At 34.5% G+C, this 18,001-nt stretch overlaps 2 protein-coding genes across 3 annotated transcripts; both read left to right on the top strand.

Annotated features, from left to right (window-relative positions):
- Positions 1-219: 219 nt before the first annotated feature.
- Positions 220-4,155, top strand: LOC109805261 (uncharacterized). The gene has a single exon (XM_020367282.3). The coding sequence runs from the start codon at positions 686-688 to the stop codon at positions 2,696-2,698; it is 2,013 nt and encodes a 670-aa protein (XP_020222871.2). The 5' UTR covers positions 220-685; the 3' UTR covers positions 2,699-4,155.
- A 118-nt stretch (positions 4,156-4,273) lies between these two features.
- Positions 4,274-8,313, top strand: LOC109804656 (double-stranded RNA-binding protein 1). Of its 2 annotated transcripts, XM_083068466.1 has the most exons (5): positions 4,274-5,478; positions 5,948-6,183; positions 6,538-6,757; positions 7,594-7,707; positions 7,833-8,313. In XM_083068466.1, the coding sequence occupies exons 1-5, from the start codon at positions 5,223-5,225 to the stop codon at positions 7,982-7,984; spliced, it is 978 nt and encodes a 325-aa protein (XP_082924592.1). In that variant the 5' UTR covers positions 4,274-5,222; the 3' UTR covers positions 7,985-8,313. The 2 variants fall into 2 exon arrangements, with proteins under 2 accessions (XP_082924592.1, XP_029128483.1); XM_029272650.2 differs by lacking the exon at positions 7,594-7,707 and having other exon boundaries at positions 4,281-5,478; positions 7,833-8,310.
- Positions 8,314-18,001: the final 9,688 nt, after the last annotated feature.

Genomic DNA, 18,001 nt, shown 5'->3' with positions numbered 1-18,001 from the left:
AATCATTTTATTATTTATTTAAAATTCAAAGTGAATTTACTACATATATATGAGTATATTTTTTTTTTATCATCCCTAATAATATAGTTTACACCTAAGATCTTGTGGATAATATTTCAATTCTTAGCACAATACTGACTTTACTAATTTTGTTTTATTATTTTTTTAATCTATATAATTTTGTAAAATTTATATTTTAATCTTTATAATAATAGATGACGAAAAATAAAAGATAAATAAAAATAATATGTATAAAGATAAAAATAAAATATTTTTAATTATAATAATTAAAAGATTGATTTTATGAAATTATAGCAAGAATAATGATAATTCAATCTAAATTAGTTATACATTTTTTTAATTATTTTTCTAATTTTAGTTTTTAAAATTTTGTCTTACATACATTTTGTCCTACTCGCCTCTTTCATGTACTTTTATTATTTTTAATTTTTTTTACTTAAACTCAATGAGATCAGTGTCTGACACAAAGAAAGACAAACTTGCTGTACAAGGGTGCTTCTGGTTCTGGACATGTGCATTAGCGTCCATTTTCTAATTCAAACCAACAAATTAGACGGTAACCAATTTTGGTAAGTTGAGTTCTTTTAATAAACCTTTGACACTGTTGGAGATTCTAAGAGACACCATTTGTAACCTTTTCGCGTTCCATTGAATCAAATCAAACATGGATGAGTCAATGACGAACATCATGGAGGTGAGGGAAGATTTCATGGTTTCACCTATTGGTGACAGTAAACCATATTTGAGAACTGCTTATTTTCTCAAACCCCTAGCAAAGTCCCTTGATGGAGCAGTTTCTGGGGTCCTTTCATCTTCTGTGTCCATGCCACTGCCATCAGTGTTTGAACCAAAGGTGTGGCCTTTGGTGATCCACTCCATCGGTTGGCGCTGCCCAATGAAGAAGTGGGTTGAATGGGTGGATGCCCTTCAAGTCAAGTATGAGTCATTGTGGAAGAAAGTTGGCATCTTTGAAGCCATCAAGAGCACCAAGTGTTCCATAGTGAAAGATCAAAACTTGTGTTATGGGGTTGCTGAGAAGTGGTGTCCTGAGACAAACACCTTTTTGTTTCCATGGGGTGAGGCAACAATCACATTGGAGGATGTGATGGTCTTGGGAGGTTACCCTATTGTTGGTGATCCTATCTTCACCCCACTTCAAAGCCAGGAAATGAGAGAGGTGGAGAAGAAGCTGATTCATGCAAGACAAGAGCCTTGGAGGAGGAAAAAAGGTAAGGCTTCTTTATCTGCATGGATTGATCTTTTTGTCAATAGTGGTAGTGAAATTGAGCATGAAGCATTTCTTGCAACTTGGTTGACAATGGTTGGTTTTTCCACCAATGGTTTGGTGAGTAGGTTTGTTTTCCCTATTGCTATTCATCTTGCTAGAGGGAATCCTGTTGCTTTGGGACCAGCAGTTTTGGCTAGCATATATACGGATTTGAGTTTGCTTAAGAAAGCAATAGTTGGTGTGACTGGTGATAACTTGGAATCTGAGGTAACTCTTAAGTCACCCTTTTACTTGGTACAAATTTGGGTGTGGGAGAGGTTCAAAAACTTGCAACCACAGCCCAGGTTGGTTGGTTTCAAAGACCCTGTGCTGTTTAGGTGGCACAAGGTTAGGCCCTTGAAAATTTACGATGTGAGATTGGCGCTGGACTCGGCTACAGAGCATTTTCGATGGCGCCCTTACGTTCAATATGCTGGTAAGTTCAAGTTGTTTTATCCTGAAAATGAAACTTTGGTACCATTTGAGACGGATTTGGATACCGAACAAATCTCTTTTGTTACATGCATGAGAGTTTCTGCGCTTGTTGGAATTGAGTCTACTATAAAGCAGTACCTGCCACATAGAGTTGCTATGCAATTTGGAATGGATCAAGATGTTCCTGATTGTGTTCCTGGATTCTATGGAACTGAAGCCATTACTTGGAAAAATTACTGCAGGCCCATATCTTGTAGGAGTTTGTATTTTCCTGCTAGGCTTTTTGAAGGAGATGTTACCACACGGTATGCAAAGTGGTGGAAGCAATCAGTACTGAGTTATCAGGATTTTGCAAAGAATATTGTGCACCAAGAGAGAAATCCAAGGCCTCATTTACCAAAAGCAAATACAAATGGTAATGATGCTGATGTTCCTCCTGGTTTTCCTCCCAAACTTGTTAGAACTGTATATTTTGGAAAATCTGGTGGTGATGATTCAAATGCTAGGAAAGGTAATATTGATGATGATGTTCCAACAAAAATTCTTTCAAAACAATGCACTCCGACTCCTTGCATTTCTGACGAGAAATTTAAGCATGTCTTGGAAGAGAATAAGTGTGGTGACATGGCTCAGAGTTCAGTTAAAGGAAAAACATATCAATGTAGGAGTTTGTCCAACGCAAGTTCTTCATCCGCTACTGCATATTATGAAAATGTTAAAAGGATATCACCACTCACAAAATTGGTTGTGAATGATGTCATTGAACCATTGATGGGGGGTATGGAGGAAGATTTTGAAGATGCAAATGGGAGCAATGAATCATGGATGTCAAGTGAGGGAGTAAGCCTATCTGGTCCCCAAGGTGAAAGCTATAGCTGTGCATCTGGAACAAAAGTAATGGATCTTGAACAGAGAATCAACAGACTGGAGACAGTGATTAAAAAATTGAAGATAGCAAAATTTGGTCACTGTTGAATAATTTATAGCCTATCAAACCTAAAACTTACCACTTGTTAACATATTTTACTTATTTCTTATACTAGCAAAATTACATGACATGAATGTTCAGAAAAAACAAATATAACATGATCTTGTGGGATCTTAGTGCTGGTACATTGTCTTGGTTCCGCAGCTTTACTTAGAAACTTGTTTATCAATTTGGTATCTAATTTGTAGAAATACAGCTTACTATTTGGATATTTGCTTGTAGATGTCCAAGGAATGCTAGCAACACTTTCTTTCAATAACTTTTTGTTATTTACTGAAGTTCTTGTTAGACCCTCTTAGTGCATCTTTGAATTTGTGTTGCTTTGTTTTAAACATAGATTTGTAATTTTGAACTAAATTTAGGCAATTTTTAGTTCGTGTGGTTTTGCATTTGACCCTCTCTCCTGCATGATTCTAATGCCAAACTTGAATGTGGGAGGAAGCTAGTGGCTTCTTTGTTTTGCAATGTGTTCATCCAATTTAATGCTTCTCAACTGTTTTTTTTCTTCCCATTCCCATTTTCTACCCTCATTTCATATCTTGCATGATGCTCATATCTGACTTGGCTTCACTTTCTCCTCCTTTCTCACATTTTTTTCCCCTTCTTCTTCTCTTGCTTCTTGGTTCTTTAAATCTGAAAATTTTCCTTTGCCAGTGTTTCATAAACTGGCTGGTTCAGATCAACAAGAATCACTACATTGTGCTTTTGTGTTCTGTTAATTTAGTGTCAATTTTATCGTCTAAATTTATGTAAACTGTAGTGCAAGTTTCATTGTCTAAATTACTTTGGAAAACAGATGCATTCAGAAACTGTTATTGTTAGTTTTAGTTTTAGCTTTGATCTATGCTGTTTTACCTTCCAATTCATGGTTTAGCCTTGCTGTTGTTATAGATGCATCTGAAGGAAGAAAAAGTGGCCTGTGCAGATAAACATAATTCGGTACCAATTTAGAATTTTAGGCTGAAAAAACTTATATCTGAATTTAGAAGATGAAATATATATCTCTGGATAATGGGAAAGTTCTTGTTAATCTAGCCAAGTGCACTCTGTTAGAATGTAATTAAGATGTTAAGTAATTAACTATACGATGCAAATACTCATTGCATGGTAGAATGTTTCTACTTAAGGACTAAACTGTTGTGTGATGTTTTCAGCATGTTCGGAGCTGGAGGTAGATGTTAAAGGGACCAAGTATAAAAATTAAAAGATTTTTTTTTTGTTCTTTTAAAATTTGTCAAATTTGTTTTGTTCTAAAAAATTTTGTCTGGATTTGGTCTCTCAAGATATAAAATGTTTTTTTTTTTTTATCAAGTGTTTAATTCCAATGAAACATAATTGACGAGACTGACAGAATTATGTTAGCGTTACACACGTGGACATTTTTTGTTGACATGACTAGCACGTGGCAATTTTATTTTGTCCTCAAATTTTTTTAAAAAATTAATTTTAGTTCATGTAAAATTTAAAGTTTGACTTTAGTTTTTGTAAAATTCAAAGTTTGATTTTTGTCTCTAATTTTAAGTTTCATTAAATGATATTTTCGCCTCACAACATCACACTTCAAATCACTATGTAACACGATTTCAAAATCTTACAAATACTCTATGTAACACGCTTCAATAATTAGCAACTAGCAACATTTAACAATTATAGCTCTAAATCAATAACTTTTGCAAAAATATTTTTCTAAAGAAATATGATCTGAACATTGTAACTAAGTTAGTTATAGAAGGGTGTTAAGGAACATGTATAACAGGTTTTAATGTCTAATTTGGATATAGGTCATTTGTCCATTATACAAGATTATAGTTCCACTTACACTTTTGCTGTTAATCTATGATAAAAGTTTGATTTTTTTTAAAACTGGATTAATTATTAATTGATAAAGACAATTATCCAAGGTTTAATGATCTAATCTTTGATAAATTCATGATTAAATATGTATAATTAAACATTTAATACATTAAGCAATATAAACAAAAATAATATAATATTCATAATTTCATAAACACAAGAAGACAAAAATAAAAAAGAATTACTTGAAACCAAAGGTGATGTGAATCTGATATTTAATAAAATGGACTTAATTTTATCTGAGTAATTATTTTTTTTATCTTTACCCAAAAAAGAAAAAGTCCCCTTTGTAAAAATATTTTCTAATTTTAGTGGAATTCAACGTAAAAAAGAGACCTTACATTCCACATGATTTGCACAATGCCATAGGCTCCCTTCCACACAAACATTTATACGCAATATTCAGTTTTTGACAACCACTCTCCTTCATGCAAGAAGCATTTCTCCCTAGAGAATCCAAACTCAAACACAATATATTATATATTATAAGTTACGTGAAAAAAATGTTAATCTTATACACTATATTGTACATCAAAAGAGTGTTAATCTTGATTATATGATCATACATTAATGGTATATTGATGTGTGATATTAGGATTGATTTTACATTTTAAAAAAATAATGTAATAATTTACATTGGTTCTTCTTCTCACGTATATGTTGTTTGGTGAGTGCATTGTTTTGTTGTCTGTGAAGGAGAAAATGTACAAGACACAGTTGCAAGAGCTATGCCACAAGAGAAGGTGGGGTTTGCCAAAGTACTCTGCCATGAAAGATGGTCCAGATCACATGCCAAGCTTTAAGGCTTCTGTTCATGTCAATGGTGCCACCTTCACTTCTTTGGGTGCCTTTACTTCCCTTAAGGAAGCTCATAACCAAGCAGCTATGCATGCTTTCCTCAATTTCTCTTCTGGTACCCCACCTTCTTTCCCTTTCGGTTCTCTTTGTTTCCTTGGAAACTTGCTTTCTTTAATGCTTTTTTCTTTATCCTGATGATGGCCTTGAGGTTGGGAATTATGGTTTTGTGAAGTGATTACTGGGTAGTCTGTTTGATTCCTTGCATTGTCGTGTTTGTGTTCATATAGAATCATAGCCGATTAGAAGTACGTAAGGATAAACTTCTTCAGAAGTACTTATAAAAAAGAAAAATAAGAAGGCAAAATGAAATAAGTTTCTACATAGTCAAAATTACCTTATGTATAAACTAATTTATAAAAGTTTTCTCCTATTAACTTCTCCAAAATCTTATTTTTAACTCATGTATAAGCGAGTTTTAACTTATGTAGAAACTTATTTCAATTTTCATATGATTGTTGCAAGTGACCATTTTCCTTTTCCATTCCAACGTCTATGTAACAACATCAATCAATTAATTCCTCCAGATATGGATCATTTTTGCAAAAACCAGCTTCATAACAATGCTCCAAAGAACAACCTTGACCCACCTGAATTTACATGTAAAATTGAGGACCTGCCTTCTGACAGTCACTATAAGGCCACAGTCCAAGTTAATGTGCAATCTTCTGAAAGCCCTGCATTTTTCAACACAGCAAAAGAGGTAGAACAGGCTGCTGCACAACTTGATTTAATGCCATTGTCACCTGACATCTTTGAGAAGGCAAGTATCCTTGTAATTTCTGACATGGTTCCTGATTAACATTTTGGATGCTAGGGGTAGAATGTTAGAGAAAAAAAAAAATTAGGGACTATAGAGGTTTCAAGTGCCAACAAGGAATTAAATTGGATTACATAAGTATTTCTTAAGGAGGTGGTATAGTTTTTAAACTTTCAATGAACAAGAAACACTTGTTACAAACAAAAGGCATAGCTAAAGTAATATCCAGCTTAGTTAAGTTGGCAAATTCCTAATGTCTCAGTAGATTTTATTTTTATCTTTTATTCATGTGTTCTGTGTTCTGTCTGCACTAAAAATATCTACAATTGAATGTGTATTTGTATCCTCCTTATTCAGGGCGACTCTGATTCATTCATGACTTCACTGCTGAAATTAACTGAGAGAGAAGGCTTTTGCAAACCAACATGTAAAACTATGCAGGCTGGTTCTCCTCACATGCCAACTTTCTTCTCTACTGTGGAAATAGAAGGTGTGGAATTTCATGGAAAGGGAAGTAGATCCATGCAACAGGCAGAAGAGGATGCTGCAAAGATTGCTTACATTGCATTAAAAGGGTGTAAGTTGATTGTACCTCTTCAATGGTGCACATATCCAATTTTTCTTTCATGCATGAGAACCACTTTGTGGAAATTTTGATATAGCACCATACACTTGACCTCTATTCTTGTGTATCTTGAATGACTTGAACATTGTCTTTTCTATCCTTGTATATATGTACACATACTAAGAAGCATGACAATATTTTGAATACTGCTTTGAACATTGTGTTGAGCTAACTACTTGTGAATGGATGTTAGAAGATAACATAAACATATGATGTGCCAATTTGAATAAACTTGTCAACAAAAACTTATAGGAGAAGAAAATAAAATGAATCAAGGGATGATCTAGAAGCTAGTGAAAACATGCCCTATGATCCAGTTTATGACTTCCAGGGTAGCAGAGGAACCTCTACTTAGAGAATAGAGGTTTTCCATTTCATATAAGCTAATGTGCAAGTAGGTAAGAAACTAAGCATGTCACAGGCAAAAAGAATTAGATGCATGAAGTTGTTGGATGAACGTATTAGATCAAATTCTACATTTTTGTGAAGACCTAGTATGAATTTTACAATGATTAAATAATCTTTTGGAGACTCTCCATTAATTCTCTCTACTTTTCACATTCCTGCTGTAAGTGCTGTGTACTTTAATCATGAAATCTACCAGTGATCCTAGGATGGTTTAGTTAAAACTTTAATCATGTGGATTCTGGTTAAGTGGCTTAGGATGAGAAAACAATTAATTAATGGAAAATATTGCTCCTAGTCCTTGTCTGTACTCTATGCTGTATCATATAACAGAATATCCATGAAAACAATTATGTTTTTGTTAATATATATGCTATGCACAGGTGGACTTTATATGTATGCTGCTTTTTCTTCTTCTCAATTAGAAAATAAAGCAGTAGAATCTATTCATAAGTCAGACTCAATAGTTAAATGCATGCAGAACCTCAAACTTGAAGGTCTGTTTCTTTCATCTTCTGCCACAACCAATGTTAATCATGCCACAACATATCCTTTTAAAGTGATGCTAAGGTCCAGGACACTAACCATAAGCTATACTTGTGCCATTCTGTTCTTCTAACAGATGAACTTTTGGACCTTTACTTGAAGGAGACTTCACTTGCTAATGTCAAAATTAGCAATGAGGTGCAGAATCCATGTTTTCAACAGTCGCCTGAGGAAGAGATAATGGATAACAGGTGTTCCTCGTCTTGTAAACCGGTTTCCAGTTCTTGACTAAAATCATTTCCACTTTCACATGTTAATGCTTCTTGTCTGACAATTTCCGAGTCCAACAAGGCAAAGACTCCCACAAGTAGTTACTCGTTGTGTGACAAGTGTTTTTAATTGTCCAAATAAAAAAAAAATCAATAAAATCATCTCATGAAAAACAGTTTGAAAGATTATAATTTGGATACAACTTACTGTACATATATTTTCTTAGGTGTAATTAGTGTTCTTTAATAAAGTTTTACTTTCATAATATGTATTTGTAATTACATTTAATATAAATCTCATTAATATAAATTCATGCATATTATTGAAGAATAATATCAATCATATTTAAAAAATTATACATAAAAATTGTCTTTATAATTTTTTCATTTCAATTTTTTTTTTATGAAAATTAGTTTGTTTACAAAGAGAAAATATGTGTTCATGACAACGACTTGAATTTATAAACAATTTTTTTATAAAAAAATAATAAGTTACTTTTATGGAGTTAAAAATTTGAAACATGATTACTTTCAACATTTTTTTTTTATTCTTTTAAGCAGATTTACCACAGAATATTTTTGAATTCAAATGAAATTAAATATTTTTAAATAATTTTTTAGACTTATCTAAATAAAATTTTATTTTAATTATAACCCATTATAATAATAATTGATTTTTCATTTAATCAATTATTGAAATACTTTCTTTAGATTTTTATATAAGAAATAAATAACTAATTTATCAAATCAATCAAAAATAGTTAAGAGGGTTAGTTGTCATTAATAATGAAATAAAATTTATAAAATTAAATGTTATTACAAAAATATCCTTTAAATTGATTGATTTAAATAATAATAGCATTAAATGACACTACATATAATTTATGAGATAATTTTTCACTGATATATCTTGTATATTTATGCATCAATAAATATATCTACTTGAGTATAAAATAAAATTAACAATTAATATATCTTAAATATATATATATATATATATATATATATATATATATATATTTTATAATTACAGTAAAAAAAATATGTATTTATTTGTTTCTAATGTAAAGAAGAGAATAATTTAATTTTTACAACCTTCTTAGACACCCTTTGAAAGTTGAAATATAATATATAAAACAAGATTGTACTTTTGATGGAGTTATTTTATGATATTTGTCTGAGGAAATATTTTATGGGGGTTATTTTTATAAGGTTATTACACAAGCATACTTCAAAATGATGAGATATTGTCCGCTTTGAGCCTTAACCCTCACGATTTTGCTTTTGGTCATTATCCGAAAGGTCTCTCTAACATTGGAGTATGTGTGTGTTTTAAAAGTTGTTATTTTTTTTCTTATTTTATAAGATGTGAGACTTGTTTGCATCCTAACAATTATGATAGGTTATTTTATGATATTTGTCTGAGAGAATATTTTATAAGTTATTTTTATCAGAAGAGCATAATCTAATTTTATTCACGAGTCTCTATTTATAGAGAAAATTTATTATACCAAATCAAATATTGATATTATCCTATTCTAAAAACAAGAAAACAAATCCTAAAATAATCAAAACAGATTAAATCTAAATATTTGAAGTTGGTTTTTCATCATCTTCATTCTCCTCTTGATCATCAAACTTCTTTTGAAGATATGCATCTTTGTTCTCTTCACTTGTATCTTCATTTATAATTGGCTCCTCTTTCTCCAAATTTAAAGCAAAACTCTTGCCTTTCATATGAACATTGAACACTTCTTTGTTGTATTGTTAGAGCTACTCGAAACCCAGAATTCGAAAGCTACTCGAAAGCTATATCTATGAAACTACTCGAAAGGGAGATAAAGGTCGAACACTTACCAGGATCGTATCAGCAGCCCTATTTGTTCACGTGCGAGATGGGTCGAAAAACATTAGTCGAATCGAACAGAGAAGTGCTCGAAAATAAATGAAGAAGGTTACTGGAGGTTTCTTAAAGTAGTTTGAGTAGTTATCTTAAAGCAGTTAATAAAACATGGATCGAAGAGGTAAAAAACACGTGGGGCAGACGGTTACGAGAGGTTTTATTTTAACCCACGTAATGGGCTTAGTGGTCAACAGTTATGTGCCCATAATACGTGTACACAGAAATAACTGCTCTTGAGGATTTCTATAAGTATGAAAGGCACACTCTTTTACGAAGGTCGAAAAAACTCATACTTGAATAGAGCTCTGAAGCACTCTCCGCCTACGCATATGGCTTTCGTGCATAGAATCGTTTTTGGGTATGGTTGCTTCTTGACCACTTTTCTTTTTCCTTTTTAGATTAGGATTAGTTTAGTCTTCTTATTTCTTATAATCACTTAGTTTCCAATTACGTAAATTCTGACAATGTTGTAATGCTTGGATATTATGAACCATGATTTGCATAGGAAGTATATTTGTTGTTCATTCTGTTTATTTAAGCATCTATGCTCATGAACACTATTTTTTGATAATCATTGATGAATATCTAGAAACCAGTAATTATTAACTCTTCCTTCTACGTTCTTTGTCTTTAAATCGAATTAAATCAAATACCTAAATTGAAATCGTTTTTGGTGCTAGTCCGAGTAAAAAGAATCCATAAAACGAATTCCACTGTAAACAAATTGGCACGCCCGGTGGGACCCGTTTAAGTCAAACATAATTGGACTAGTTTTAGGTATGTGTGTTGCATGAGAGTTAGGAGTGAAAGAACTATGTCTACATCTAATAATCAAAGAGATACAAACACGAACAATAATAATCACGTAGATGTAGAACACCCCGATAATGTGACTAATGTGACCAGGGGACAGCATCTTCCCCTGTGTTGCTCGAAAATACAGCTAGGCAAACAAATGTTACTTAGGAACTAGCAAATGTCATTAGGGAATACCCCTAGGGTATGCCACAGAATTGGCGAAATACCCAACCAGTGCATGCCGAAATGCCAGTGCCTTTCTTAGGACCAAATCCGCAAATGCACGTATCCCCACAAGGATATAATCCTGGACCAAATGGCATGGGTTTCGTTATGCAAGACCCATATCAACACGTAGGAACAAGTCAGGAAGGTTATCTGATTCGACCGGGTAGTTACGTACCTATGGGTATTAGCAACCAAGCTATGATGGCTCTTCGACAACAGATGGACCATAGTAATCATGACATGGTCAACCTGTTGTCAACCCAAATGCATAACATAATGACTCCTTTGTATGAGTTAATAAACAAAATAGGGGATAAATTGGGTGACGGGCCACCCTCGAGAGCTATGAGTGCAAATTTGAATGAGATGGAAAATCTTGGCGGGAATGGAAATTTTCATTAGAATGTAGTTCGACCTAATAGAAATCCAAATGATAACTTAGATCACATGGTAGAAAGGATACTGAATAGACATGGATTCGATGTAGGTCGAAATGAACGTCCTTATTTCGTGTCAGCCTTCCCAGATTATGTGACCCAAGTCGAATTGCCTAGAGGAATAAAAGTCTCAAAGTTTTTGAAATTTGCGGGAGAATTAACTGAGTCTACAGTCAAACATATAGCTAGGTATGTAGTCGAATGTGGGGATTTAGCGAACAATGAATATTTAAAAATGAAATATTTTCCAAGTTCATTGACTAAGCATGCTTTTACATGATTCACAACCTTACCCCCTAATTCGATACACACTTGGGTTCAATTGGAAGGTAGTTTTCATGAACATTTTTTCAGAGAAGAAACGAAAGTGAGTATAGTTGATCCAATGAACATTAAGAGACAAAGCCATGAAACTTTAGATGATTATTTAAATAGGTTCAGGCAGTTAAAATCTCGATGTTATACTAATATACCTGAACATGAATTAGTTCAGATTGCAGCAACAGGGTTAGATTTCTCGATACGTAAAAAATTAGTAAATGAACAGTTGAGAGATATGGCTCAGTTAGCCGAAAAGGTAAGAAGAATCGAACAAATCAAGCTAGAAAAAGAAAGATTAAGAAAATTTGATAAATTTGTTCGAAAGGAAAAAGTGGCTTATTTAGAAAATTCCGAGTTCAGTGATGATCCTAATTATGAGATTTCGACTGAAGATTTTGAGATCAACTTAGCGGAATTGCATCCTGGTCCTACATATCAGTGTCAAATGTTAAAACCAGGAGATAGTGTAGAAGGAAATTCGATTAAGAAATATAGTTTTGACGTGAGTAAGGCAGAAAAGATATTTGATATCTTATTAAAGGATAAACAAATTGTACTCCCAGAAAACCATAAAATTCCACCATTCGAGCAGAGAAAAGGAAAGAAGTTTTGTAAGTATCATAATATGTATGGCCATTGGACTAATAATTGTGTGTGTTTCAGGGATTTGATCGAGAGGGCGATTACTGATGGTCGCCTTGCTTTCGAAGAGAAAGACATGAAGGTGGACGTTGATCCATTTGCTACCCATACTGGCTATGTAGAACCAGTTTCAATGCCCATCAACATGGTGGACGTTGCTGTCGAGGACGATGAGAACATCGAACCCATTTCTGACGAGAAGCTCAAGGAATTAATATAGGATTTTTCTAAGGAACAGGAGCCTATCTATCCTAAAGAGGGAGATAGCTTAGTCGAGTTCTTGTCAAAGAAGAAGGAAGCTGGGCAGGAGGTTATGTTGTGCCCTCGATGCAGCGCTGTCTTCGATAGAACCGTGACGAAGGCTTTCGAGGAATCAGAAATGATGAGAAGCTATAAAGCCGAAAAGCTTCGAGAGAAACCTAAGCTGAAGGAGGGGTCGAGTGCTGGATTGAACATGAGGCAAGTTCATATGCCTTAATATAATGCACCAATGGGCAGAATGGAGATGTATAACTCATCCAGGTTCGGCAATACTTTTGTGCCGAATGCAAATGTTCCTGTTGGGAAATGGAATGCCCCACCGAGACCAATGGTTGGTGGAATGGGGCGAGGAAAACAGGTAATGAATTATACTGGGCACCCAGTACAAGGAATTCCCGGGAAAATATCGAATATGCCCTCAGGTCTTGGCAGGTTCACGAATGAAAATTATGGTCGTGGCTTTCGACAGCCTTTCAACAATCTGACCAAAACACAGTGGAGAAGACAGCAAAGGATGCGGAAGGCTACCTTTGATGGTCTTGGAGGAAACCGTTTCTCGATTCCGGTACCTCAGAAAGGGGAATCATCTCGGAAGTTCATCGAAGATGATGAAGATATGATAACAGATTGTTTCGAGAGTGGTTTTGAGGACTCCCTAGAAGATATTTGTGGGGTAGTCTCCGTTCTACCATCCGAGTACGCTGGGGCTATGGAGTCCATGAATGAACAAGAGGATATCCATAGCGAAGACTTCTTCGATGACCCCAACTATGAGTCGAAGATCATATGGGTCAATCAAATCTCGAGGGTTCTCCCCAAATTCAACTCTGCCGTGTTCGACTCCCCTACAGAAGAAATGAAAGGACATCTTAAGCCTCTATTGTTAACATTGATGATCGAGGGGCAAGAGGTGAATAAGGTTTTGGTCGACGGAGGCGCAGCTGTGAATATCTTGCCCAAAACAATGCTGAAGAGGTTTGGGAAATCCTTGTCTGATTTGAAGCCTCAAAATATAATGATTTCAGACTATGCAGGAAAATCTTCACACCCTGAAGGTATGATTCTACTTGATGTGCATATTAAAGAGGACTACCATGTTTATAGTGACGCCATCCAAGGCGAATTTTAATGTCCTGCTAGGTCGAGAGTGGATTCATGGGGTAGGAGTCGTCCCTTCCACGGTGCATCAAAAGATCTTCTTCTGGAACGATGATGAAGGTTTGGAAGTTCTCGAGGCTGACCAGAAAACGTATGAGGTCGGTATGTATTTTGCTGATCAACAATTGACAGCATTTGCAAAGACCAAACCTTTCGATGCATATAATTTTGGAGTGATGGATGAGGAAGAAGGGATTAAGAAAACTTTCTGCTGGGACGTGAAGAAAGATTTTGTGATTCAAGCCGAAAAGGATTCGGCTCCACTGGAGGAATGAAGGACGAAGATCCTTACTCGAGCTTCTTAGCTCGAATATCGGCCTATGTGGTCGATCGAACGGCCAACATGGCCGAGGAAGATGAAGTTGAAGAGGCACGTTCGAATGAAATTGATGAAAATAGCACGGCCACTTTGGCCGAAGAAAAAAAAAAGAAAGAGGGAATGGATTTCGAGGTGGAAAAGGAAAAAAGAAAAACAAAGAGGAGAAAAAGAGATAGACTTCGGAATCGAAAAGAATGAAGATAAACAAAAAACAGAAAACCAGAGAGATCAAGGAATATCGACCAAAAAAGAAAATCAAAAAGAACAGGTAGGTCGAAAAATTGAAATTTCAAAAGAAGACAAAGAACAAGAATTGGAGTTGAAATTAGACTGTATTTTCAATGATTCGCCTCTGGGATTCGAAAGGGCCGCCAATGAAGAACATAAGCTAGAATCCCAAGACCCACTTGAAGAAATTAATCTGGGAACTGTCGAAAATAGGAAAGTCGCTTATATTAGTAAGTTCTTGCAAGGGGAATTGAAGGACGAAATAATTCGAGTTTTGCATGAATACAAAGATTGCTTTGCGTGGGATTATGATGAAATGCCAGGATTAGATCGAGAATTGGTAGAACATAGACTACCCATGATCCCAGGAAAGAGACCTATGAAGCAAAGTCCTCGAAGATTCGCTCCTGAAGTAATCGAAAAAATCAAGGGAAAAATTGAGAGATTACTGAAAGAAAAGTTCATCAGAACTTCAAGATATGCTAAGTGGATATCGAATGTCGTGCCTGTTATAAAAAAGAATGGAAAACTCAGAGTATGTATCGACTTTCGAGATCTTAACGCAGCAACTCCCAAAGATGAATATCCTATGCCCATTGCTGAAACTATGATAGACGCTGCTGCAGGTAATGAAATTATGAGTTTACTTGATGGTTATGCTGGATATAACCAAATTTATATTGTACCTAATGATGTGTCGAAAACTGCTTTTCGATGTCCAGGTGCTTTAGGCGTCTATGAATGGGTGATGATGCCATTTGGATTAAAAAACGCAGGTGTTACTTATCAGAGGGCAATGAATTTAATATTCCATGATTTAATTGGTAAGTTTGCACAAGTATATATTGATGATATAATTGTTGGGTCGAAGCAAAAAGAGGATCACCGAAGCCATTTAAAATTATTTTTCGAGAGAATGAGAAAACATGGTTTGAAAATGAATCCTCTAAAATGTGCTTTTGGTGTTACAGCGGGAGAATTTCTGGGGTTTATCATACACCAGAAAGGAATTGAAGTAAATCGAAACAAGACGAAAGCTATCATGGAGACTAAACCTCCATCGAACAAGAAGGAACTTCAATCTCTCCTAGGTAAAGTAAATTTTCTGAGAAGATTTATATCAAACTTGTCTGGTAAAACTAAAGTATTTTCTCCTCTTTTACGTTTAAAAAAGGAGCAAGAATTTCGATGGAATGAAGAGCACCAGAAAGCGTTCGATGAAATCAAAGTTTATTTGGCTCATCCTCCAGTGCTTGCACCACTCTCTAAAGGGAAGAAACTAAAGTTGTACATTTCAGCTAGCGATTCGACTATTGCGGGCATGCTGGCGCAAGATGATGATAATGGCATCGGGAGAGTCATTTATTATTTAAGTCGAATGTTAGTAGGAGCAGAAACTAGATATACCCCTTTAGAGAAATTATGTTTAAGTCTTTATGTTGCTTGTACAAAGTTGAAGTACTATATTAGGACTCGTGATGTTGTAATATTTTGTCGAAGTAATGTGATTAAATATATGTTGTGTAAACCTGTGTTATATTCTCGAGTCGGAAAATGGGCACTCGCGTTAACTGAATACTTGTTAACTTTTGAGTCGTTAAAAGCAATTAAGGGACAAATAATTGCAGATTTTCTCGCAGATCATTCGAATGAAACTGAAGAAATTATTTACCTAACCACCAAGCCTTGGCGATTATATTTCGATGGCTCGAAACACGAATTAGGCACTGGGATAGGTCTTTTAATCATCTCTCCCGAAGGGTTCCCGACTAAGTTATCATTTAAAACATACAAGGGATACTCGAACAATGAAACCGAGTATCAGACATTAATAACGGGACTCGAAATCCTCAAAGAGTTAGGTACTAGAAACGTATCAGTTCGAGGTGATTCACAATTAGTCATCAAACAATTAACGCAAGAGTATAAGTGTTTAAACGAAAAGTTAATTGAATTCAAAACTCGAGCTGTGCAGTTACTTAACGCTTTTGATGAAGTTGAGCTACAACATATTCCTCGAAACTCGAATACCATTGCAAATGAGTTGGCTAGATAGCCTCAGGGTATAAAGTAAGTAAAGAGTGTCTCGAGTATCTAATTCATACAGAAAATGAATTGATGGAGCATCGAGAGATTATGAGTATTGGTTCCTCGAGTCAACCAGATTGGAGGAGCAAATTGATCGAATATTTGCAAAATCCCAATATAAAGGTCGAAAGAAAGATTAAGCTACAAGCTCTCAATTATGTCTTGTTGAACAATGAATTATACAAAAAGTGTTGAGCTTAGGAGAGCTGAGGACTTAAAGAGTTTTGATGATCACAACAAGTGTACAACAACAATTTGGAACACAAAAACAAAGTCAAAGAAGAGTCAAGGAAATGCTTTGAAATGGAGCTATGTAATAGAACTTAGGAAATAAATTGTTGTGAATGAATTTTTGTATTGTGTGTGCTAAGTATGCTTTGTGCATAAGAAAAACTTATCTGAATCAAGTAGGGAGTAAATGATGATGAGTTAAAAACATTGGAGAGTTATTTTGAGGCTTAAAATGAAGTTTTAAGAATTAACTCAAAATAATCGATTATTGTTAAATATAATCGATTATTTCAGCTAATAGGCTAAGTGGAATGCCTTGCTGTAATAATCGATTATTTGCCAAAATAATCGATTATCCCAGGAACAACTCTCTGGAATAATCGATTATCCAGCTAAATAATCGATTATATTGTTCTTGGTTGATTTCCAGAAAATCTGAAGAACAAAATAATCGATTATTCTTTAAAATAATTGATTATCTGTGTCTGAAACTTTTATAAATAGTTTGAACTTTGAGAAACTTCAGACATGAGTTAGAATTGATAATCAATTTGTGAAAAGCGTTTTTGTGAGTCTTTGTGACATCTTGGAGAGTTTTCTTTGTGAAATCCAAGAGTGAAAACATTTGTGAAAAGCTTTGGTAGAAGATCATCATCATCATATTCTTGAAAAAGAAAGATAAGGATTTGTTCAAGAATTGCAGGTGAATTCGTTCCTTTTATTCTTTGTGAATCTTTGTGAAAAATCTTGAGAAGGGTTTCTCAAGTAATAAGGTTTCTTGTAGTGGGTTCTACAAGGGGTGCTTTCTTGGGGTCAAGAAAGTGATTATTTTTTTGTGTTGAAGTATATGCATGTGTGTGTGCTTGTAAACCTTCTTGCTTAAAGATAGTGGAACAAATCTTAATCAGGTGGTGATTAAGGACTGGATGTAGGTCACATGTGGAGTGGTTGAACCAGTATAAAAGACTTGTGCAATCTTCTTCAACCTTATCTTTTACTTTGTGTAATTTCTTGGGTGAACTTTAAAGAAGATAAAACTTGATTAACAAGTGTAAGTGAATCTTGATGGTTTAAATCTGTAATTGAACATTATTGTTGAACCTCATTATGTTGTAATCAAGTGAGCACATTGCATTCATATTTTCATAACAAGTCTTTAGGAGGGCTTCATTTGGAAATTCTGTCATAGAAAAGTTTTGATTGAAATTAAGATCCAAAATACTCTGATAAATTTTTAAAAGGGTCATTGAATCCAATTCACCCCCCCTCTTGGATTGTGCCATTCTTTTCTATCAAAAAGGGTTTTGATGGAATTTTGTTCAAGTGCCTTGGAACTCATGAAAGTTATATAGCTATGGCAGAAATACATGAAGGCATTTGTGGAGCGCATCAAGCAGGTGCAAAAATGAAATGGGTTTTGTC

This window comes from Cajanus cajan, chromosome 2, assembly GCF_000230855.2.
Source record: "Cajanus cajan strain Asha chromosome 2, NIPB_CcT2T_4, whole genome shotgun sequence".
NCBI lineage: Eukaryota > Viridiplantae > Streptophyta > Magnoliopsida > Fabales > Fabaceae > Cajanus > Cajanus cajan.
The sequence above is the reverse complement of the archived record's forward strand: the minus strand, read 5'-3'. Positions and strand labels throughout refer to the sequence as shown.

Bases quoted from the DNA above. Each gene is read 5' to 3' on its own strand.
- LOC109805261 (XM_020367282.3), top strand. From the start codon at position 686: ATGGATGAGTCAATGACGAACATCATGGAGGTGAGGGAAGATTTCATG.
- LOC109804656 (XM_083068466.1), top strand. From the start codon at position 5,223: ATGTTGTTTGGTGAGTGCATTGTTTTGTTGTCTGTGAAGGAGAAAATG. The intron at 6,184-6,537 runs GCAAGTATCCTT...CTCCTTATTCAG, and splicing joins CACCTGACATCTTTGAGAAG to GGCGACTCTGATTCATTCAT. The intron at 6,758-7,593 runs GTAAGTTGATTG...TGCTATGCACAG, and splicing joins TTACATTGCATTAAAAGGGT to GTGGACTTTATATGTATGCT.